At 43.2% G+C, this 25,580-nt stretch overlaps 1 protein-coding gene across 1 annotated transcript; it reads right to left on the reverse strand.

The window, feature by feature from the left end:
• Nucleotides 1-1,393: 1,393 nt before the first annotated feature.
• FDX1 (ferredoxin 1) lies at nt 1,394-23,194 on the reverse strand. The gene is made up of 4 exons (XM_068144558.1): nt 22,935-23,194; nt 11,699-11,823; nt 7,704-7,833; nt 1,394-3,897 (listed from the first exon to the last, which is right to left on the reverse strand). Exons 1-4 carry the CDS (start codon nt 23,102-23,104, stop codon nt 3,783-3,785), a joined length of 540 nt encoding a protein of 179 aa, XP_068000659.1. The 5' UTR covers nt 23,105-23,194; the 3' UTR covers nt 1,394-3,782.
• Between the last annotated feature and the right edge of the window lie 2,386 nt (nt 23,195-25,580).

Genomic DNA, 25,580 nt, shown 5'->3' on the forward strand with positions numbered 1-25,580 from the left:
GCCCAGACCAGTAAGTGGGAGAAGCACTGCCACTTTCACTGCATCCCTTTTGGACCTGACCTTTTCAACTTGCCTCCAACTGGGATGTAAATTAAATTTGGATGCAGTTGCCTTAAATCTTTCAGAGCCCTGTAGTTAGAAATGTTGAAGTTCAGATTTAGTTTTTCTGTTTAAGAACTAACAAGCTGCCAGGAGAACTTGCCTTTTCCTCTCCCCTCTAACATCTGGCAGTCCAGATGACAGAAAATTCCCCTGGCAGAATGAGATTCACTGATGGGGATGCATGAGGTACCTGCTTCCTTCTACTTCACAGTCACAGAATGTTAGGGGTTGGAAGGGGACTAAAAAGACCATCTAGTCTAACCCCACTGCCAGTATCACCTAGAGGTCACACAGGAACACATCCAGAGGGGTTTTGAACATCTCCAGAGATGACTCCACGCCTCACTGGGCAGTCTGGTTCCAGTGTTCCGTCACCCTCACTCTGAAAAGGTTTATCCTTGTGTTCACATGGAACCTCCCATTGTCCAGCTTGCACCACTTACTCCTTGTCCTATGATTGGACATCACTGAGAAGAGCCTGGCCCCATCCTCCCAACACTTGCTTTTCACATATTTACAAACATTAATGAGGTCACCCTTCAGTATCCTCACAGTCACTGAGTGTTCTCCAAGCTAAAGCAACCCAGCTCTCTCAGCTTTTCCTCATAAGGGAAATGTTCTACTCCATCTTTGTGGCTCTGCACTGCACTTCAGACATCACACACAAGATGTCACAGAAACAAGGATGGGGACTACTGGCTCCTATGGTCAGCTTCCCTGCCCAGTACAGAAGCCAGCAGGGCCCTGAACCTGACCAAGGTTTAAGAGAATGGAGGGGAAAGGACACGACCTAGAGCCACAGATAAGCTCTCCAACAGTCTCAGAAAGGCAAAGGCAATAATACCTCTCCTTTTGCTAGAGGTTGGTTTTGGACTGGCTTCCTAACACATCCAAGCAAAGAACCTTTTTACCCACCAGAAACCAGAAGGTAGCAACAAATCCTTGAGAAATAAAGGTCTGTTTCCCCCAGACTGCAAGCACGTGTTGTAAACTAATGTTCAGAAGCAAAGGGAACAAAGTCAGTTCTGATTTTCTCCACATTTCTGAAGGGAGACAGAAGAGCCCCACTGACTGTTTTAACAGAGAAAAGAAATACTTTGAGAAATCAAATCTCTACTTGGAGAAGGAAATAAATATGTATTTAACCAGTTTGGGTTCTTTAATGCTGTGGTGTTGTGTTCACACTTACACTTGGATGTGCATCTTTAACTGTTGGGTTCCATTGTACACCCTGAAACACTCTCAATGGCTTGGAACAAAAGGGAAGAAAAATCAGTACAAACAAGGTGTGTCAGAAAAATCATATAAAATAAGATTTATTTGCAAATAATTCTGACAATAAAGAAACAAGTATCTCTGAGCTGTGCATTTTGGGGAATACCTATCAGCCCCTTTGCCTTCTGAGATTTCCATTTGCATGCAATATGGGATAGCTCTAGTATTCAAAGTGAACTTTGAAGTGCCCTTCTTTATTTTTTGCCTTGCTGTGCTTAATAAATTACTTCCACAGGCACACCATAGGACAGTCAAAGTCTTTACACTGAGTACCTGTCACAGGAAACACAATAAAACAACCTTGACTTCAAAAGAAAAGTTGCAGGAGTGCTGTTTCACGTTTGTTTCACACAGTGTGAAGCACTTCAAAATTCCTGCAAGAAGTGACTGGTGGTGCTGTATGTAAATAAAAAAGCAACAAACCCAAAACAAAACCCAAGAAACCTCCAAAATCCAAACACCACCACCACCTACGCCTGAACTTCACAGCTATACCAGAACCTCAGATCTCTTTCTGATGTAAGAATGCACAGTACACCTGTTTATGACTTGAGTTCCCTCTCTTGGAAACCAAAGAGCTGTAAAAAACAAAACAAACCCAAAAGTTCAAAACTGTAGTAATTACTGTTTATAAATGACATCAGGACAAAAGGCAATTCAAAGTGGTATATACCTCCAAATCATGGATAGAGTCACAGCAGTATCTTCAGCACATTTCTTCACTGATTTCTACCCTTCCTTCTCCTAGACCTTTGTCTGTTTCAAAAAGCCAGGAAATTTCAACTCTGAGGTCATGCACATAGAAAGTGCATTCTGAACACTCTGCATGATTAAGGTCTGAACAAATCACATTAAGTGTATCTTGGTTTGGGGGGAAATCCAAAGGGAACACCAGGAAACAAAGTAATGGCTGTTCAGAGAGCAAAACAAAGAATCTGAAGTAGGTCCTAGTTTCAGTACAACTCTAGAAAATATTTCTTCTTAAAACCAAGAGGGACATTTTTTCATCCCTCTTTATGAAGCTTAAAATAACCCCAATATTCAACACTGGGAAAAAGTGTAATTTTGTACCCCCCTCCCCCTCATAAGCATAATACTGCAAGAAAAGATGTAATTGTCACCAGTTCAAATAAGGCATTAATGAATGCATTAGGTAATTCACATGAAAATGAACATATTTTACATATGTATATACACACACACACAAATAAGGCCAAAAGAGTAAAATAACCTCATAAGGGTAACAACTGTTGTGCTAGTGACAAGAATTTCATTGAAGTATTTAGGCAACAAATATGGAGAGGTTCCTTGAGAATCTTAGACATGTTTTATTTTTGTCTACTTTAGAAAGAGTAAAACAAGATCCAACTGAAATCTCTTTAGCAGTCACCATGCAATCCCAGCATGGGTGTCTCCCAAGCCCTTCTGGGGAATCTAGTCAATCTTTATGGAATAAATATACTTGACCATTTGATATCAACCATTCTTGAGAAGATCTGAGGACAAGGCCCAGAATCTAGGGCTTTCTTTAAGCTGAATGCCCTGGCTAACACTGGTCTGGCTCCTGAACAAGCTCAAAACTGAAAAAGCTATGAAGATTTAAAAACAAATCTTCTGTTGACAAATACTGCCCTCTTCAATCCCAACTTGGCCATCTTCAGAGAACAGCAAGAACTCGAAGCTACATCCAGTGGTTCTGCTCTCCGATTAGGCAGCTCCAATGCTCTCCTCTTCTACACCATGTGTATCCCTGGATTTGTGGTGTAGTCAAACATAAGTACAGTTAAGGTTTACTGACTTCTGATTTGGGCCACAGTCAAGCTGCAGTGCCCAACATTCTGTATTGGCCCTAGATATCCTGGTTTTAACAGTACTTCTTCAACACAAAATTTGCCACATCTCATTAAGATTCCAAAGTCTGGAAAATCTCTACCCTGGAAATCCACTACTTGCTGAGGAAGTATTATATTTATGGAGAAGGTGAACTAGCTCTGAGTGTACCATCTTTAATGGCAACACTTTAACAAGACCCCATGCAGCCTTGCAAGTTTTGTTCTTACATATCTGGGTTCAACATCTAGAAATGTACAGGGGTTTTTAGGAGAAGTCTTGCAGAAGTGATCCAGTTCTCAAATGCCCTTGAAGGTGTTGGCAGAGTAATAGTATATGAAATATGTAATACACTTGCTAATGTTTATAATCCAATGATCACTATAAGAAGTATTATTGCATCTGAAGCGTAAAAATATAAGAGGTTTTATAAAGAAAATTAAAATAGCATTGATCTAATATTGATAGTCATATAAAATAACTCACAATCATGTAAGTTCCCATATTTAATTACACATTTAAAAATAAGTTATAAAAATAATTAAGCTTCTTTAGAACCCCTATGGTGTTTTCTTTTAGGAGTTTTTACTCATGTCTACTGATTGTCTAACATCGGCCACAGCTTCTGGTACTCTAACAGTCATATCAGCCATCCATTTCTTCAGGCAGATTTGGCAGCCCAGACGTGATCTGCAGGAAAATATGTTGTCATTAGTTTTAGCCAAACATAGATCTCACAGCATTTACCCCCTTAGGACCCCAACATTCAGCCATTCCAAAATGTTATGATCTAGAAACAACCACTCTCGTGCACGGTCTTAATCAAGACTAGCAGTGAACTGGATGAATCAGTGCTAAGATGTATGTGGCAATCATCAAGATTTACATGAACAGAGTTCAGTACATTGGAAAGTTGTAAAACAAGTACTTCCTGAAACAATATAATAATGGTGACTCTTACATTTTCAGTGGGTCACTAATAGTACAGTCAAGTGCAGGGAATGACACTTGACCCCCCAAGGGCCATTCAGCATCTCTAAAGATATGAAGGCAGTGAAACCAAATGAAGGCTTAGCCTAACACGTTCAGAGTCCAATGTTTTCAAATGAAACAACTCAAGACTGGGTCACTAAACTAGAAAGTTAAGAGTGAAAAGACAAGAAATGCAAGGAAAGTGATAAAATACTCATGGCATGTGAAGAGTCTCCATCTTTCACTTTTCTCCTATCATTCAGCATGAAAAAAGTTGTTGTTATATGAGCAATTAAAAACCACTTAATTAATGTCACAACAAAATTCTGCAGACATCACAAACTACTTTTATTGATGGGATATCTTTAATTCAACGTCCATGCTTTGGTACAGAACACTTAAAACATCAGCAAGGATGGGCGATGTTCTGTAGCCCCAGTTGGATAATTTAATCTGTATAGGAATGTAAGCAGAGAGAAGAGGAGAGGAGAGGGAGAGGAGAGGGAGAGGAGAGGGAGAGGAGAGGGAGAGGAGAGGGAGAGGAGAGGGAGAGGAGAGGGAGAGGAGAGGGAGAGGAGAGGGAGAGGAGAGGGAGAGGAGAGGGAGAGGAGAGAAGGATAGAATAAAACCAAACCAAACCAGGTTGGAGAAGTCCTTTGAGATTGCTACATTACTAAGCAGTACTATATGAACACCTCTACAGAACTCTTTCAAACATAGGGATCAACTGCTGCTAAAGCTCCCAATTCAGTACTATACCCAAGATAACACTCATATATAAATAACTGTATACATCAACTTCTGATTACTGCAATGTATGTATAAATGCATGTATTACCAGAAGATGTAATCTCATGAATATGCCTCCATAAGAATAGCTTTGGAAATGAAATCTGACAGAAGAACATCATTTATAACATTTATATGCAGCACTGCTCCTAAGGCATAATTTTTCCTGAAGTGTCTCTTTTTTGCTAAAGACCAATGCTAATTGCAGATGCACTCTGTAGTGTGACATTGGATTCATTTCATGCGAAATAACACTGCCCTTTGTTTTGAGCCTGCTACACAGTAGTACAAAAAGTCCTAGGCAGCACTATATAATACTGAGAAAGAAGCTACCATTTCTTACACAAATTCTTCCATAGCACTTACAATTTTATAGGTATTTAATCAGATCCCCTCACCCCTTAAGGCTGAAGAAGCCTGAACCCTAAAAAAGCAGATTTAGTCAATCACTTCATAAAAGCCATTCCCCCTTTAACCACTTCTATAGGCCTCCTTTTTATTGCCTCCTTTTTATTTCCTCTCATTCCATTAAGGGAAAAAAACACAACAACAACAACAACAACCAAAACCAAAAACCAAACCACAAAACAAACCTAAACCCACAACAAAATAGTAAGTCAGACTTGCACAACTATAAATCATAGAATCAATAAGGTTGGAAAAGACCTCAGAGATCATCAAGTCCAACCTGTCACCCAAGACCTCATGACTACTAAACCATGGCTTCAAGTACCATGTCCAATCCTTTTTTGAACACCTCCAGGGACAGTGACTCCACCACCTCCCTGGGCAGCACATTCCAATGGCTAACAACTCTTTCTGTGGATATTTATATAAAGACATGGTGAATTCCCATTTTGTCATGTAATGATATTTTCTGTTTCCCACCATGTTAGTATTAATAATCTCTACTGCTCCACAGTTAATCAAAATTATTCCATTCCAACCTTTCTAACTAGCATGAGCTTTCATGGCAGCTGCTAGCTGAAACTTACCCAAATACAGAGTCAAAGACAGGAAAAAGCTTTTATTCTAATCTTGAAGGTCTCTTCCAACCTGGTCTATTCTATTCTATTCTATTCTATTCTATTCTATTCTATTCTATTCTATTCTATTCTATTCTATTCTATTCTATTCTATTCTATTCTATTCTATTCTATTCTATTCCATTCCATTCCATTCCATTCCTAATGACAGAGCACAGCAGTGTATCTCCATTACACAAGTTCATATTAGTACAGGAGACCAGGTAACCCATAGCAAATATCAGTCACTTAGAAGTTCTCTCATCCAAAAGAGTCACCCTCTCACATATGAAAGATCCCTGGCCATAGGTGGAACACACCATGTTAGGAAAACCTGACAGAAACAAGCATCTTCAGAGGGTCTAAAACTTTATTTGGTCTGAAGCCCTTAGAGAAATATTTAAACAGAGAGCTTTGGCTTTCTGCTGGTTTTCAGTTCATCAGTAAAAGCTCTTTGCTTTAAATCTTTAACTAGAAGCCAAAAAAAAATTTTATTAGATTACTGGCTTCCAAAGCTTTAGCAATTGGTTTGGCCCAGAACCTAAAAGTGAAGTCTAGAGGAAGATGCCAGTAGATGGTAAGAGTGAACTAAATTGACACTTAATAGGCTTATGGTTTTTTCCAAATTGAAAATATTTTTTTGGGAGACAGAAAAAACAACAAAGCAGAAGAAGCTGAAATAAGTTAATGCTATACAGGCCAGGTATAAAGCCCTCTGACAACATTAGAAAGAGTCTCAAAAACTTCAATGAGCAGTTCCACTGAGGCATGAAGGAGAGGGGTTATGAAACCTCATACAGCACAGCTACCTAGGGTTCATGTAAGCATGGTCTAAGATACAGGCTGCACACACGCCAGCAAGTAGTGCTGGTGACCTATTCCACTAGGAATAGGTCTCTGATGACAATGTGACACCTTCATAACTCTGATGGTGGGGAGATGCAGAACAGGTTACTTTAGACTATCACTAGTCCAGTCCTATGCAGTTAAGAGCACACTTTAGGATTAGTTTCACCAGAAAGGGAATCTGGCTCGTGCACATCAAGAGCACTGACGTGACAACTGGGGACACTGCTATGTGGGATGCTGTTTATGCTAGAGAAGGCTCAGGGGTAAGATCTTATCAATATACAAGAATACCAGAGAGATGCAGAGTGTCCATCCCTGAAGATATTCAAAAGCCCTCTAGACATGGTCCTGGGCTCTAAATGGCCCTTCTTGGTTGGACCAGATGATCTTAACAGGTCCCTTCCAACCCCAACCCTTCTCTGATTCTGTGAAAAGAAGATCTAACCAGAACTACACTACTAATAGCAAACACATTCAAAAAAATATATGAACTCTCTACAGGCTAAGGGAGGTAATGACAGAAGGGAAGGGAAACAAGAACAGGAAAATCCACACACAGCAGCAAAGTTTTTGTTGAAGCAACTAAGGTTTTTGTACTTCTTCACAATCTGACACTTCTGTATCAGCTGTCTCTTAAGAGCAAGTACTGGCAACTGCCACTCTTCAGTTGAAAAAACAATACTGACATCTTTTTAATATGAATTCATATAAACAATATTTAAACTTGGCAGTCCCACTTGTGTAACAGAATGCAGCTATTCTTTAAAAGCCTATTAAAGCAGTCTAAAAAAATACTGGAGTGCCACATCTGCAAACTCTTCTTTCTATTCTTTGATGTACTGAAGTGTTATGTTGCCTTACGTTTCTGTGAGGCCATATGCCAGGTCCAGCATGTCCATCTCTTCATCAGTAATTGCATCTAGTTTCTCAAATATGTGGTCTTCAAAGATTAAATGACAAGTTGAACAGGCTAGCGTTCCTTCACATGCACCTAAAGAGGTTAAAGAAAGGATAACAACAAAATACAAGTTTCAAATTACAGCAGCATTTCAGAAGAAATCATCATATATGTTTGTCTCATGCAAGAAGTCTCTCTGTTGATTAGCAAATTTTGTTTTATGTATTCCCACATTCATCTATCTACACTGCATTCAACCGTCTGCAGTACTTCTACAGGTCCTACAACCTTTATAGCATTCAAAGAGAGAAAAGTTTTCTACTCTAAGCATGCAAACACAGACAACACTGTCACAACCAACACTACATAATTTATTTCCATGGTTCACCCTTCAATTTCTCTCTTCCCCATGGTTTTGAAGTTTCTTCAAGAAATCCACCAAAAGACACCTGCTATATAAAAAGTTCCTCAGAATACCTGGTATTTCTTCTCACTCAACAGAACACTAATTCACAGCAACAAAGGCAGGCTAAATACAGATGGTTTTCCCCATATTAAAGAGGCCTATATGTGTTAATAAATAATCCAGCCCAAGCCAAGGATCTAATGATTGTTCTGTTCAACCCTAGCAAATAGCAACTAGACCTAGAGCAATTAGGTCACTACAAGACAGTAACAGTACAAACATTAACAGATTTGTCTTGGCATCAGCTCTATACAGCGGCAAACTTCTCTGCTTTGCTGAAAAATGTTCAACTTCAAGTGGAGGAGAAAGCTGAACTCTTCACACTTATGTGAAGATTGATGTTAGGGCACACAAATCCCCATCTCTGACTTAAACTGAACAGAGAAGCAGGTAATGTTAAGCCAAATTTAACTTATTTACTCATTTTCAGGGAAAGAAGAATTAAGTATTGTGAACACATCACCTTTGTACTCATGGAAACAAAGAGAAGCAGGGCTGCATATATATAACCAAAGGTATGAAAAGAAACAGTGGGATTCATCATCAGACCACAAAAAACATACAAAAAGCACTGTGCTGTTATATGCAGTAAAGGGATCAACAGCATATATTCAAAGTGAGCATGACATTGTACTAGAAGACCTGATTTTTAAAACATATCATACATGTCTTCATACAAATGCATGCAAAAAAGCAGAGTTTTAAGTGCCAAATCTATGATACAATAATGTCAAATTTTCAGTTTAAATGTTAAACATTTTAATGCTAGGTGAGGTGAGCTGAGAAACAGAAAAAGATAAAAGAAAGAACATTGACAGTCTGAACAATGGAAGGTCTTTCTGCCAGTGTAAGGCTAGCAGCAAAATGAGCACAGCTGAATCATTCAACTGTTTTGTAAGTCTTTGTATGAAGATAGTTCTGATTATTACTGCACATGGGATGCCCCCTAGTGACAGAAGTAACTCAGTAAGATCTAGTTTACATTTTTTTCCCTAATTACTTTTTTCTAACCATAGAACACTCGTCATTACATTACTTGTACTGCATTCTTTCTCTGCCCTAGTATGATGTTTCATTAGAAAATTATTACTGAAATGGGACTAGCATATTTTGCAGTTAGATTGTTACAGTATCTCAAATTTTTAGAATAGAATAGAATAGAATAGAATAGAATAGAATAGAATAGAATAGAATAGAATAGAATAGAATAAACCAGGTTGGAAGAGACCTTTGAAATCATCGCGTCCAACCTATCATCCAACACCACCTAATCAACTAACCCATGTAACCAAGCACCCTGTCAAGTCTCCTCCTGAACACCTCCAGTGACGGCGACTCCACCACCTCCCCGGGCAGTCCATTCCATAACGCAATCACTCTCTCTGTGTAAAACTTCCTCCTGACATCCAGCCTGAACCTCCCCTGGTGCAGCCTGAGACTGTGTCCTCTTGTTCTGGTGCTGGCTGCCTGGGAGAAGAGACCAACCTCTGCCTGTTTACAACCTCCCTTCAGGTAGTTGTAGAGAGCAATAAGGTCACCCCTGAGTCTCCTCCTCTCCAGGCTAAGCAGCCCCAGCTCCCTCAGTCTCTCCTCATAGGGCTTGTGTTCCAAGCCCCTCACCAACTTTGTTGCCCTTCTCTGGACTCGTTCCAGCAAGTCAACATCCTTCCTAAACCGAGGGGCCCAGAACTGGACACAGTACTCGAGGTGTGGCCTAACCAGTGCAGTGTACAGGGGCAGAATAGAATAGACCAGACCAGGTTGGAAGAGACCGTCAAGATTATCATGTCCAACCCATCACCCAACATCATCCAACCAACTAAACCATGGCACCAAGCACCCCATCCAGTCTCTTCTTAAATACCTCCAGTGATGGTGACTCCACCACCTCCCTGGGCAGCCCATTCCAATGGCCAATCACTCTTTCTGTGAAGAACTTCTTCCTAACATCCAGCCTAAACCTCCCCTGGCGCAGCTTGAGACTGTGTCCTCTCTTTATTGAGAGCATTATCTTTCCTTTCCTCTGCCCCATACTTTACCACAAAGACTTAGCACAGCTGACATTTACACAAACAGAAAATATTTACTCCACAATACAAGCAGAGTAGCCCTAAGTCTGTAAGACACATTTGATAAGAGATACATAAAGCTATTCATCCCAGCACAACAGGTTTTTAAGAGACAATGCTCCTAACCCCACATGAATGAAATACACCCCAGATTTTAAAGTGTGGAACACCAATCTACTTTTTCCCCCAAATCACTCCATGCTATGCATTCACTCATGCAACCTGTATTTTGCTTCCCACTTGAGCTATTAACTTAAGCTTGTGTTGATGTAAACACCTGAAGTATTAAATTTCCTTGACCAAATACCACCACTTTGCAGAATTGCAGAATCCTGCAATTTCAATGGAACTAACTATGGAAAGTGCAAAAACATTAAGACAGTTAGTACTTCCTCCTATTTGATTTTAAACAGCTTATACAGTCACAATTTCACTAGGACTCTGGTCTCTTTTACACATCATAGTATCATAGTATCTGTCAGGGTTGGAAGGGACCACAAGGATCATCTAGTTCCAACCCCCCTGCCATGGGTAGGGACACCCCACACTAGATCAGGCTGGCCAGAGCCTCAGCCAGCCTGCTCTTAAACACCTCCAGGGACGGGGCCCCAACCACCTCCCTGGACAACCCATTCCAGGGCTTCACCACTCTCATGGTGAAGAACCTCCTCCTCATATCCAGCCTGAATCTCCCCACCTCCAGCTTCATTCCATTCCCCCTAGTCCTATCACTACCTGAGATCCTGAGAAGTCCCTCCCCAGCCTTCCTGTAGGCCCCCTTCAGATACTGGAAGGCCACAATTAGGTCACCTGGGAGCCTTCTCTTCTGCAGACTGAACAGCCCCAACTCCTTCAGTCTGTCCTCATAGGAGAGGTGCTGCAGCCCTCTGATCATCCTCATGGCCCTTCTCTGGACACGCTCCAGCACCTCCATATCCATGTCCTTTAACAGGCAACTAAACTTTTTGCTCTTTCCTGTTAGCTGACATGATTTGGTGGTTTCTTTTACTTAGAACCAAAATATTACAGCATTATGCTACAAAAAGCCTGATAATAAAATAGAGACAGTTTAGCAATACAAAAGTAACCAGACACTTCTAGAAATACACCTGTTCTGTGTTGCTTCCAGAATCGTTCAGCTCAGAAGAGTCTATGGGTGGCAGCTTTCAGGTTCTGCTTTGACAGCACTCTGTCCACATTCCCCTCCTTTAACATTCAAACAAGGCTCACCCCAGATATGTTTTTTAACTGGACACAAAATATCCTATGCATTTGCAGGAGAGGGGAAAAAAAGTGTGTGCACAGTGGGGGGGTGCAGGTCTGTAGGAAATCCAAATAGAATACAGGTAGGTTTTATGAATAAACTCATAAATATTCAGTTATGATTGGACTTGATCTTAAGTGTCTTTTCCAACCTACTTACCAAAACCATCTATGTCTAGATTGTTATCAACAACAAGATCCAGCAGTGAATCTCCAAGTTTTCCTTTGGCTGTTAGTTTGTCACCATCACGATTTATGAAATGAACAGTTATTTTATCTTCTGAGCTAAAAAAGAAAAGCACATAATGGAATTAAAGAAAGGATTTTACAATGTTTCAGTCTTTAAAATACATTGAATACTGCTAAACCAGTGTGGTGGTTTAGGCTGAGTGCTTCCTGTTGCCACCACACAAGCTAGACCTGTGATGTCCCAAGGGTCCAGCTCAGTGGGTGGACAAGGGAAGCTATGTATTTCTTCCCATAATGCCCTGCTCCCTATAAAACCATCAGCAAGGTTCTACACTTCCTCCTTCTTCTGTCACCGCTCCTATGGAGATGGTCCCTATCTGGTTATGGAGGGAGAGTCATCTCACAGCCTCTTGGGCCTAGCTAGGCGTAAGGCCGGGAGGAGAAGGGGGAAGGGCAGTCTCAGATCTGGCCAGCTGAGAATAGAATAGAATAGAATAGAACCGAACCGAACCAGACCAGACCAGACCAGGTTGGAAAACACCTTCAAGATCATCACATCCAACCTATCAAGCAATCCAACCCAGCTAATCAATTAAACCATGGCACCAAGCACCCCATCAAGTCTCATCCTGAACACCTCCAATGATGGTGACTCCACCACCTCCTTGGGCAGCCCATTCCAATGGGCAATCACTCTCCCTGTATAGAACTTCTTCCTAACATCCAGCCTAAACCTCCCCTGGCACAGCCTGAGACTGTGTAGCCTAACAGTGGAGGAGCAGGGGGAAGAAAGAGCCCTGGGGGTTTTGGGTGTACCCTCAGGTGGGAAAAGGGGAGTGTTGGGATGCTTCTGGGTATGCTTTGGGATCTCCTTTTGTCACTGTGCTTGTGATTGTCCGTGAAATATTCGCTGCTTTTCCATTTAAACTTTCCACCACTTCTGCCATCCATTTGTCTGAGTCTATTTTTCCTGCCCTGGTGGGAGGGAAGGAAGGAAAGGAAGGAACAGCCTATCAACCCACCACAACCAGTAATCACTATCAACTCTGAGAGCACAGAAGCCCAAGTTACTGGCTTTTAAAAGCACTAACAGGTATAGGCATTTACTGCTGTGCCATAAAAAATAAGGGGAAAAAACCCGCCCTTGTTTCTGTTTTGTTATTAGAAACTATACAGGAGCATGATGTCTTGCCTTTCATTTAAGAGTCACCTCTATCCTTTCTGGCAGATATTTGTACTTTTATCAAATGAAAGAGCTTACTTTAAATGTTTTTCTACACACCTTTCTGAGGACTCTTTATTTGGATTCATGAAATTTTAACTGTTCTCATCATCATGATTTTTTTTTCCATTTCTGCTTAAAGACATTTGACTTCATTTATTCCAGAAATTAATTCTCCTCTCCTCCTCAGACCAGAAATACTGCAAGAGCATTCTGGGGTTATTTTAGGGCACAGGTTCTCCTTGGATTTCACCTTGTAAATATTCATTCTAGTGAATGTCACAAGTTTTGACACCAACTTCAAAGAAAAAAGTTTCTGCACTGTCTTGCTTCACTTCTCAGACAATTCAAGTTTATTTAAGAAAAAGATTCTCTTATAATCTGCATAAAAATTTCTTAAGATGAAAGCTTTTAATAGGAGAAAAAATAAAAAGGTTCCTTTCTGGTTCCATATTATGTTATTTCAAATGCAAATTAAAGGAAAGCAAATAAAATACAGTTTGTTTGTTTTTTAAGTAAACTATCTTCTTTCCAACAGCAAGTGAGCAAAACCAAGATAAACCTGTTGGACAGATACTGAAGAAATCTGCCAAGAGATAAGAGATGCAAACAGAACAACTGAAAGCTAATGCAAGAATCTGTTTCAATGTGAAATCCACGTTTAAAAACAGTATGCTTAATATTACCTTTAATCTTTTTAGCAACTGTGGACCTTAAGTGACCTATGATATGGAAGGCATACAAGCTTGAAAATCAAGTCACCTTCTAATCCCTAGAGCTGCATATTAAAGCAAAAATTTGAAAGCAGACAGAGAAGAGATTATTTCTGGAACTGGCTGTAAGAGGAAAATATGTTCTTAGCAACCTGTGTCTTAGCTTGTTTTGAAAAACAACAAACGTTTATTGCTCTAGGCTTAATATACTTGGCACAACTGTAAGCTCAGCTGGCAGCAGTATGCAGGATGATTCCTTATGATGTCATGTTCAACTCTTGTCATATCATCCCTCACTCCATTCTCTAGAAGCTACTATTAGGTATAAATTAATTTTAAAACTATAATTGATAATGAAGGATTGATCTTGCTGATGTGCAGAATGCAATTGGAGAATGTACTATAATATACTTCAGAAATCTTGAAGATATCTCTTTACAAAATGCCCTTAATGTTGCATGGCCACCTGTAATACCACAGGACTACCTCCAGCAAACTGTTATGTGAGGGTTTAAGTTAGCTCTCTGCTCCATTTTTACTCCACTGCTATACTCACACCTCCCACAGCACAACCAAGGAAATGAGCGCTTACTTCTGAGATACACCAGTACAAAATTCACCACTTCCATTGGTAGTTTAAGAATGATAGGTTTAGATACCATCTGTAAAGGTATAGATTCCCATTCTGACAGCCAAAGTGAACCACTGACAGTATAATTTTAAACTGCTTCAAAAAGCCCTTCCAGAACTGGAAAGACTGAGGGAGCTGGGATTGCTCAGCCTGGAGAAGAGGAGACTCAGGGGTGACCTTATCACTCTCTACAGCTACCTGAAGGGAGGTTGTAGACAGGCAGATGATGGTCTCTTCTCCCAGGCAGCCAGTACCAGAACAAGAGGACACAGACTCAGGCTGCACCAGGGGAGGTTCAGGTTGGATGTTAGGAAGAAGTTCTATATAGAAAGAGTGATTGCCCATTGGAATGGGCTGCCCAAGAAGGTGGTGGAGTCACCATCATTGGAGGTGTTCAGGAGGAGACTTGATGGGGTGCTTGGTGCCATGGGTTAGTTGTTTAGGTGGGTTGGATTGGTTGATGGGTTGGACGTGATGATCTTGAAGGTCTCTTCCAACCTGGTTTGGTTTATTCTATTCTAAAAACTCACCCAAATATTCTCACTGACTGAAATATTTGCCAGCATGACAAACCCAACCATGACAGGAGACTCAGTGCAAAATGCACTTGCATTTATAGGCATCCTCTGCCCAAAATATAGACACAGCAAGTAGTAAATATTTGTTCAACGTCCAAAACATACCCTTTCCTCTGTTATAGGATGATGGAATCACAGGTAACATAGACCCAACCACAAGGTGTCTAGACATCCATTAGACCACTGGAACCTTTGTAAGGAGACAAGTCATCTCCCTCCTAGTTTTCAAAACCCTCCTGAAACTGTCTTCACCTACAATTACACTTCAATTTGCCCTAACACCACAGTGGTATGACAAAAGGTCCTGCCCTCCCTTCTTTGTTCCTTCTATCCCCAGCACTCTATCATGCACAAAACTGGATGTGGCTGAAACCCAGCTCTCATAGATCAGTGGCTGTATGCACATCAGAACAGTATACAGTCAGATCTTAACCAAAATTGACATCAGTTTAAAGCTGTGTTTCTGCAACTTTATGACCTAATAATATAACCTAAGCTTAATGAACATCTTAACCCAATCTCCTTCCAATATAAAAACACAGGCTTGGATAATTCCCACTCCAAATCACCTTGCCATCATCCTTAGACCAGTATCACCACAAGTCAACTCATTGTGCTAATCTGGCTGAAAATCAACCATAAAAACAAAGTAGTCCTGGGTGAACCAGCAAGCAAAACATCACTGCCTGCAACAGACATGAGGAAACAGGAGTGGGATCCCCTTTTCAGTAGGAACAATCTTGCATTTCCTTCAGGCAGTCGTGGAACTGCACTGCAGCTGTGCATGCCTAACTGGTGCAGCATGCAGCAAGGGGACAAACCAAAGTACCACCACTAAGTCACTGACTTTTCTTAAAGAGCACTAGAGTAATTAATCCTTTCTATGGGACCTAATCCATCCTGATTGGTAAGTGAAAGTAAAATGTATTTATTTTTAATAAAGTTAGAGATAGCCTTCTTAAATCTTCTAGTAGAATCTGGTTTTTTTGCTACTGCCATCTTTGCTATTCTTTGCAGAGCAAAAATGTTTGCTTTTTAAAAATCACTGAGCCTTTACTGTGCATGAGCCCACGTGGTGCAAATACTTTCAGAGGTGTGTACACATAATAATCAGACTAGTCAGACATTCAAAACACACCTTAAAGAACTTCTTAATTACTGGGAGATATCATTAAAAATAACACCCACATGAAATATTTAGGCTTGATAAATTTCAATAGGGCTTTTGCTACTCATTGTTTGCATGAAGAGAACAAAAACAACCAACCACCACTATGCAGCTAACTTGTCACAAGCAATTAACATGAAACAGAACCACACAGAATCACAGAACGTTAGGGGTTAGAAGGGATCTTGAAAGATCATCTAGTCCAAATCCCCTGCCAGAGCAGGATCACTTATCCCAGATCACACAGGAACACATCCAGGCAGGTTTTGAATATCTCCAGACAAGGAGACTCCACAACCCCCCAGGGCAGGCTGTTCCAGTGTTCCATCACCCTCACAATGGAAAAAATTTTTCTCATGTTTACATGGAACTTCCTATGCCTCGACTTTCACTCACTGCCCCTTGTCCTATCACTGGATGTCACCGAGCAGAGCATAACTCTGTCCTTTTGGCACTCACTCTACATATTTATAAACACTAATGAGGTCACCCTTTATTCTCCTCCTCTCCAAGCTAAAGAGACTCAGCTCCCTCAGTCTTTCCTCATAAGGAAGAAGTTCCCCTCCCTCAATCATTTTTGTGGGTCTGTGCCAGTCTTTCAAGCAGTTCCCTGTCTTTCCTAAACTGAAGGACCCAGATCTGGACACAATATTCCAGATGTGGCTTCACCAGATCAGAATAGAGGGGGAGGAGAAACCCCTCTCGACCTAATAGCCACACCCCTTCTAATACACCCCAGAATGGCATTGGCCTTCTCAGCCACAACAGCACACTACTGGCTCCTGGTCAACCTTCCATCTACTAGGACCCCCAGGTCCCTTTCCCCTTCACTGCTCTCCAGCAGGTCAGTCGCCAACCTGTACTGATACGTAGGGTTGTTGTTTCCCAGGTGCAAGACTCTATGCTTGCCCTTGTTGAATTTCATTAAATTTCTCCCTGTTCAACTCTCCAGCCTATGTCTTGCTGAGCGGCAGCACAATCCTCCAGAACTATGAACGTCCAGATTACTTAACTATTCCCTAACCCAGTCCTCATCAACCCAGTCCACATCACCCAAGGAAAACTTCTCCTTTGTCCTGTCTTCCTCTGGGGCCTCAGGGGTCTGGGGCTCCTGAGGAGAGTTTCCAGTAGTATAAACATGTACCAAGTGTATGCAAGTATAAATAGTCTTGGATTTATCAGGAAGAACAGAACATATTCTGTGTAATCTACAAATAGCAAAAATATCCCAATTCACACTCTGATGAACCTATCACCAGGTGTGTGCTGTTGGTTGCCACAGTACTATCAGCTTTGTTCAAGCTTGCTTTGCTAGGCTACTGTAAATTAAGCACACTGCAAACACACAGAAGAGCACTAGAGGAATGTAAATGTTGTTTATTGTCCCTCCCATGCAAAAAACAGTACTGCAAGAATCCTGACAGCTACCTCTCTTCCCTTAAAAGAAGTATCTTTTAGAATCTTCAACTATTACTTCCAACCTAAGAACTACCTCTTGCATTCCTCCATCCAAAACAAAGATGACTGTAGCCTGTTTGGGGCACACAACTAGCCAAACTCTACCTTCAGATATTTTACTAAATGGTAAATCCAATAGGACTACCTAACTGCTTGAAAAGTTTCTCAAATGAAACTATTATACAGGTCTCAATTAAAATGCAAATTACAAATATGAACTGACCTTAAAAACATGAGGAGGCTCAGGGGAGACCTTATTGCTGTCTACAACTACATGAAGGGAGGTTGGAGCCAGGAAGGGGTTGGTCTCTTCTCCCAGGCAACCAGCACCAGAACAAGAGGACACAGTCTCAAACTGCACCAGGGGAAGTTTAGGCTCAAGGTGAGGATATGGCACTTGAAGCCATGAGGTCTTGACTGACAGGTTGGACTTGAGGATCTTTGAGGTTTTCCAACCTTATTGATTCTGTGATTCAATGTAGTAATTATGTTGTGGAGCAAATGTTAATACAGCTACCTAAACTGGGATAAAAAATTTGTAGAAAACCAGTGCTCAGTATGCTTCCAAAGCACCATGCAGTGCTCACTGCTTCCAAAAGGAAGGTTAACACAAAAACAGAGCAAGAAAACAAACTAAATGGAAATGAAAATATAATACTTGATGCTTCCCTGGAACCCTTGGGAACCTCTGCTCACAGGAACCACCTCGGCTAGCAATTTTATATAGCTAGGTCTTCATCCTCTAGACATAAACACAGGTAGTTTTACTTACACGAACAATGGTGTTTGACACATAAAAAAGGCAGTTACTGAATGCCTTCTTTGCTTCAATCTTTACTGCTGAGAACAGTCCTCAGGAATCCCAGACCTTGGAGGTTAAGAGAGAAAGCCTGGTGGAGGGAAGACCCTCCACTGTCAGTGAGGATTGTGTTAGAGATCACTTGGGTCACCTGAACATGCACAAATCTATGGGCCCCAACGGGATGCACCCACGAGTGCTGAGGCAGCTGGCTGATGTTGTTGCTCTACCACTCTTCATTATTTTTGAAAGATCATAGAAAACAGGAGAGTGGTCTGATGACTGGAGGAAAGACAATATCACTACAGTCTTCAAAAGGGGCAAGGAAGATTCAGGAAATTACAGACCAGTCAGCCTCACTTCCATCCCTGGAAAGGTGATGGAGCAGCTCATTCTGGAGGTCACCTCTAAGCACATGGAAGAAAAAGTTGTAAGGAATAGCTAGCATGGATAGGATGAGGAGAAATCCAGTTTGACTAATCTGATGGCCTTCTATGATGGTGTAACTGAATCGACATGTAGGGAGAGCAGATGTTGTGTACCTTAAATTCAGCAAGGCTTACAGCACAAATAACATCCACATAGCTAAGCACAGGAAGCGTGGGTTAGAAGAGTGGATGGTGAGATGGATTGAGAGTTGGGTAAACAATAGGACTCAGAAGGTTGTAACCAGTAGCGCAGAGTCCAGTTGGGGACCTGTAGCTAGTGGTGGTCCCCAGGGGTCAGTACTGGGTCCAGTCTTGTTCAACACCTTCATCATCAATCTGGATGAAGGGGTTGAGTGCACCCCCAGCAAGTTTGCTGATAACAGAAAACTGGGAGGATTGGCTGATATATTGGAAAGCTGTGCTGCCATTCACTGTGATCTGGACAGACTAGAGAGCTGAGCAAAGTGAACCTTAATGACGTTCAACAAGGGTAAGTGTAGTGTGCTGCACCTGGGGAGGAATAACACCATGCACCAGTACAGATTAGGGGTCAGTCTGTTGGAAAGCAGCTCCAATGAAGATGGACCTTCGAGTTCTGGTGGACAATTTATCCATAGGATAGCCATGTGCCCTTGTGGCCATGAAGAGCAACAGTATCCTGGAGTGCATCAAGAACAGTGTGGCCAGCAAAGTGAGGGGAGGTTCTCCTCCCCCTCTACTCTACCCTGGTGAGGCCACATCTGGTGTACTTGTTCAGTTCTGGGCTCCCCAGTTCAAGAGAGAGCCCAATGGAGGGCTACAAGGATGATTAAGAGACTGAAGCACCTGTCTTATGAAGAAAGGCTGGGAGACCTGTGGCTGTTTAGCCAGGAGAAGACTTGAGAAGGGATCTTGTTAACATTTATAAATATATGAAGGATGGGAGTTAAGAAGGGACCAGTCTATTTTCAGTTGTGCCCGGTCATAAGACAAAGGCCAACAACTACAAACAGGAACACAGAAAGTACCACCTCAACATCAGGAAGAACTTCCCTGTGAGGACGACGGAGCACTGGATCAGGCTACCCAGAGAGACCATGGAGACTCCTTCTCTGGAGACTTTCAAACCCTACTGGAACAGGTTCCTGGGTGGCTTGATGTAGATGATCCTGCTTTTGGTAAGGAGGTTGGACTAGATAATCTCCAGGGATCCCTTCCATCCCCTACTATTCTATGATTCCATGTGCCTTTTTACAGTATGACAGTATCACAGTATAACTAAGGTTGGAAAGGACCTCGAGGATCATCGAGTCCAACCTATCAACACAGACCCCATGACTAGACCATGGCACCAAGTGCCACGTCCAATCTCCTCTTGAACGCCTCCAGGGATGGTGACTCCACCACCTCCCTGGGCAGCCCATTCCAATGACGAACGACTCGCTCGGTGAAGAGCTTTCTCCTCACCTCAAGTCTAAACCTCCCCTGGCGCAGCTTGAGACTGTGTCCTCTTGTTCTGGTGCTGGTTGTCTGGGAGAAGAGACCAACCCCCTCCCGGCTACAACCACCCTTCAGGTAGTTGTAGAGGGCAATGAGGTCACCCCTGAGCCTCCTCTTCTCCAGGCTAAACAATCCCAGCTCCCTCAGCCTCTCCTCATAGGGCTTGTGCTTGAGGGCTCTCCCCAGCCTTGTTGCCCTTCTCTGGACACGTTCAAGTGTTTCGATGTCCTTCTTAAACTGAGGGGCCCAGAACTGGACACAGTACTCAAGGTGCAGCCTAACCAAAGCAGAGTACAGGGGCACAATGACTTCCCTGCTCCTGCTGGCCACACTATTCCTAATGCAGGCCAGGATGCCATTGGCCTTCTTGGCCACCTGGGCACACTGCTGCCTCATATTCAGGCGGCTGTCGATCAGCACCCCCAAGTCCCTCTCTGTTTGGGAGCTCTCCAGCCACTCTGACCCCAGCCTGTAGTTCTGCATGGGGTTGCTGTGGCCAAAGTGCAGCACTCGGCACTTGGACTTGTTAAATGCCATCCCATTGGATTCTGCCCATCTGTCCAGTCGGTCGAGGTCCCTCTGCCCTCTACCCTCTAACTGACTAACATCTGCTCCTAACTTGGTGTCATCTGCAAACTTGCTGATGACTGACTCGACCCCCTCATCCAGATCATCAATGAAGATGTTAAAGAGGACAGGGCCCAGTACTGATCCCTGGGGGACGCCACTGGTGACTGGCCGCCAGCTGGATGTGGCACCATTCACCACCATTTTACTGGAATTCTACTGACCAACTGTATAAAGCTTGTTAACTGGATCTCAAACGAATAGAAAAAGATAACTTGCACATAAATGGAGAAAAACTAATACACAAAAAAAAGAAATCCAAGGACCTTCTTCTTCTCCCAACTCCCTCAGACAGGTTATGGCACAAGGTACGTAAACGTTACACCTGAATTACTTGCTTGCGCAGGTTGGTTTTTTTTACTGCCATTCTTGTGCAACGAACGTAAATAAATTCCTGTTGCATTCAGTCTGCTTGTGAAAGACGTGAGGGATTACAATCCTTGCAGTGCTATTAAGCACAGAAATGTTCTCCCATTTTAGTATTTTCTTCCCCCCATTTTCCCCCCTGTTCAATCATTTTAATAATGTGCAAAAACTTGACACTTAGGTTTTGTGAATTAAAAACTGCAGCTCAAGGACTTCAAAATAATAGATTGTCAGGGCACTCACTCAGTGGAGACTTGATTTTAGGAAACTCAGCAGGATCGCTCAGAGATCAGATCTAAATCAGCAACTTACTCATCTTATATGGGAGTCTTAGACTAAAAAGTTAGTCTCTCTGTATTTAAAGTACCTACTGGAATAAAGTCATAAACACACCTACAGAACAGTTCAAAAGCAAACTATTGAAACAGCTTTGATGGTGAGGGCACTACTCAACCTAAGAGGCTATGCTACACTCTTCATAGAATCAATAAGGTTGGAAGAGACCTCAAAGATCCTGAAGTCCAACCTGTCACCCAGCACCTCAAGACTACTAAACCATGGCACCAAGTGCCACATCCAATCCCCTCTTGAACACTTCCAGGGATGGTGACTCCACCACCTCCCTCTTGATGTTGGGCACCTGATTTTTGGTCAAGAGTCCAAGAAAATTCCCTAGCAACCAAGTAAATTAGGCTTTCAAGACTATGCATTTTAAATGCTGAAAGTTAACTGTAGGCTCTGCCCTATCTTTGAATATACAAGTGAGAAGCCAGAAGGCCATCATAAACAAAGCCTTTGACTGCGTGTACTAAGTTACAAAATTATAGTTGTGGGCTGTGGAATATTAAATGTCTACAGACGTGCTGCATTTTCAAACCCCTGCTCATAACAATTGCTGATGAGAACAGGGGCTCTGCACACTTAGATGCATGAGTGCTCTTCAGTAAAGAAAAACTATGCCACAGGCAGAAAACATGATCAGTACTGAGCTCAGAGAGAAGTACTGCATCTACACGCCTAGCCAGACCGTCATAACAACAAAAGGCAAGTGCTGCACTGCATGAAAAACTAGCACTGATATGGTCATAATCTTTTGCAAAACTAATCTGAACACTATGAACCCTAGCGCAGCTCTCCATCAGGACCATAAGCTCTTTCAACGGAGTTCGTGACATAGGCCCCATGGTTAACCACGACCGCCGGGTCGGTGCGGTGCCTAACCAGGGCCAGATCATGGGCATCTCCAGTCCCACGCCGCCCGTTACAGTCCTGCACGGCAGAGCTCACCTCACTCGCTGAGGGCACTCAGTCGGCACCGCCGGGTAGGGTGGTCCGCCCGGCCCAGCCGGGTGGAAAGTCCGCCCGCAGAGCACTTCACTGCCATCGCCACGGCAGCCGCCAGAGGGACGGCGAGAGCCAGGCTGGAGCGCGGCCGTGAGAGGACATAGGAGGCCGGGACCTACTCTGGACGGGCTAGGCAGCGGCAGGGTCTGGGGGACTGCGGGGCACGGCGGGCTGCGGCGCGGCGACAGACCAGAGGAAGGTCACGCAGCGCTGGCCTTCGCTGGCCGCCCCCACCCGGGCGGACCGTGCCACTGGCGGCCGTTGGCCCCGGGTGCCCTCTGCGCCGAGGCCCAGGCAAGGTGGCCGGGTCGGCCCGCTACGGCGCTGCGGCGGCGCGGAAGCAACCGCCGCTGTGAGAAGCCTGCCCGGCGCCTCGCTGCTCCGACTCTCTTACCTGAGCACCGCCCGGGCAGAGAGGCTGAAGAGCCGGGCTGCCCTCACGGTAGCGGCACCGCTGCCGCAGCCTGGCCTCGTCCCGGCTGCCGGCGGGGCGGTGAAGAGCCAGCGGCGGGAGGAAGCGGCAGCGGCGGCCCTGAGGAGCCGTACCGGCCCCGGGGCAGCCATGGCGGCGGCAGGACAGGAGCAAAGTCCCACGGCTTACGCCTCCGGCACGAGCAGCTGTAATTCTCGTAGCCGTCTACGTAGTGCACTTCCCGCCCCCTTTTGACGGCAATGAGAGGTGACCGCGCGACGGGAAGAGCGGGGTTACGCAAAGTGCGCAGCGATGCGCCGAGGGAAAAGCCTGGGCCCTACGGAGGAGGCGCAGGGCGCTGCGAACGCGCGTGACCTGCAGTGGCCGTGCCCCTCAGTAGCCGGCAGAAGCTCTCCTGTTCTCAAATCTAAGCTCTAGCCCTAGTTTTCCCTGAAAATCGGTCCCGTGGAGCTCAACATGTCCTGCCCTCCGCCCCTGTTGGCGGTGTAAGACTTGTCACGGCTGCGGCCAGGGCAAGGGATCTACGCTGCGTGGGCCGTGGCGGGGTGCCTGACACGCCGTGTAAGTGGCACTCGAGAACTCGTCACTGTATCCCAAGTGCTCCTGTGGGGGCCTGGCCTCAAAGAGCTACGCTCCTTGGCTCCAGGCAGAGCAAAAAGCACGGACCAGCCAGAAATTCCCAGTTCCTCATTACTATTTCTTAGGACAGAAGATCAGCTTCTAAAACCCAAGCAACAGCAAAAGGGTCAGCAACGCTATCAGAGGTTTGTTAAGAGGTGAGCATTTAGGGTGAATAGCTCAAGTATCATTATGTGCAATAGGAAATCTTGATTATTTCCTAAGCAAAATTAGATACTGCACATGTAGACTTACTGCACATTGCATCTAGTTATGTAGATGCCCTTCACTCTACCACACACAGACTGGAGGATGCTGAGTGAATTTATAAGAAATAAAACTATGATTTTGAAGTAATCAAACAGGAGTGGAAATAAATGGGGGAAAAGAGGAAGTGTTCAATTCTGATGTGCCTGAGGTAGCTAAGATTAGTCCTGATGTCTTACAATTTTAGGAGTGTGCTTTTGTTTCATAAACAGGAAGAAAATGTTGTACTGTATAACTTAAATTGGTGTATTATATTAAAGGAGAGAAGGTTGTGGTGGAAACAAGAGTATCCAAACTGGCCATAAACCAAGTGACATGAATGTGCCAGTTTCCATGCTTCAGTTATAGCCTCAAATAACTTTGTGATCAGTTAATAACCCAAATGTTCCTTGTTTCTTATTAAGGAAGCCATCATTAATGGCAAAAAAGTTCTTGGTTTCCCTAAACTGAACACAGCAAGCTTTTGAACTTGGATTTGATCTACTTTCATGTAGGGTTTTCATTCATGCATCATTTTAGTGAAGAAGGCCATTTCCGTGAACCAACTTTACCCCCATGCTGGACATGTTCCTAGCTCTGTTCCACCCCTCAGACTGCCATAACCCAGAGTACATTACCCCCTTGCAGAAGTTTAGTTGGCATAGTCCAAGGTCAGCTCCTTCACTGGTAAGAGCAGTTGTGAAAAGTGCTTTACTATTTTTTTTTAAGTTATATTTGTGGGATGCCCACAAACCACTAGATGGCAAACAATTCCAGCAAGATAATACACAGGTATTCACACAATCTTCTATCCTCAGCTTAATCACTAAGGCCATGGAGTGTAGTCCTATGGCAATTTATAGAAATCTGGGATGAATCTGATAAGATCTTTCTCCTCCCTACCTTTCCCTCTGTTTTGCTGCTCGTGAGCCATGTGTGGGGTGGATTCATAGAGGTGGACTATCTAAAACCAAAACATGAGTAGATAGGTACGAGAAGGAAAGGGGATAGGGGGGTGGGGAGAAGTGGTTTCCAGTCATTTCATTTCCATCAACAAGCCTACAGACCACCTCTTGTGGAGCAAGAAGATGGGAGAACAGCAGTCTCAGTTTGGATTGTTTTATGTTACTGAGCATATTTTTCCTATTTGGCATAAAATTCCAAGGTTCACACTGATAAAAACATGACATATGATGAGCAGATAATTCCTTAAGTTAACTACAGATGATCTCTGAGTCTTGGTTTTCTGTCTGCAAAAGACATGGTGCAAAATGCATATTTATAAAATGCAAATCCATGTGGCTCAAAGAGATTATTAAAATAACCAAATCCACTATTTGTTTGATTACCTAATCAGATTGTGTGTGCAGTTAGCTTTGCTGGTCGTTACCAAAGTTCTGTGTGAACGTGTGTTTTAACCTGGATTTTCTTGGAAGCAAAATTGTGTCAACACTTTCAGTTGAAACACTGAAGGAGATCTAGGGAAAGGAAAGGATTGATAGTCTATGTGGAGTGGGCGCAGGAGTGGTCATATGAGCTGCTAACACAGACCATTTCCTACATGTTTGTTCCTCCAAATGATGCCAACTGTTCAACCTGACTTTCCTAATTCTGAGACCATGTAAATGACCATAGTTTTTCCCTCCACCTGCCCCTCACAGTTCAATAACACAGACCTTGATCTAATTTTAAGCAATCAAATAAAAATGTAATCATTAATCATAGGAAGATCCAACCAGTTGG

The sequence above is a fragment of the Melanerpes formicivorus genome, unplaced genomic scaffold (genome assembly GCF_026170545.1).
Source record: "Melanerpes formicivorus ecotype bairdi unplaced genomic scaffold, bMelFor1.0.p_v2 SCAF_1, whole genome shotgun sequence".
NCBI lineage: Eukaryota > Metazoa > Chordata > Aves > Piciformes > Picidae > Melanerpes > Melanerpes formicivorus.

Excerpts from the sequence above, each read along its gene's own strand:
- FDX1 (XM_068144558.1), bottom strand. The coding sequence starts at position 23,104 with ATGGCTGCCCCGGGGCCGGTACGGCTCCTCAGGGCCGCCGCTGCCGCT. Across the intron at positions 11,824-22,934 it reads TCTGCCCGGGCGGTGCTCAG|CTCAGAAGATAAAATAACTG; the intron begins GTAAGAGAGTCG and ends TTTCTTTTTTAG. Across the intron at positions 7,834-11,698 it reads TCTAGACATAGATGGTTTTG|GTGCATGTGAAGGAACGCTA; the intron begins GTAAGTAGGTTG and ends TAACCTCTTTAG.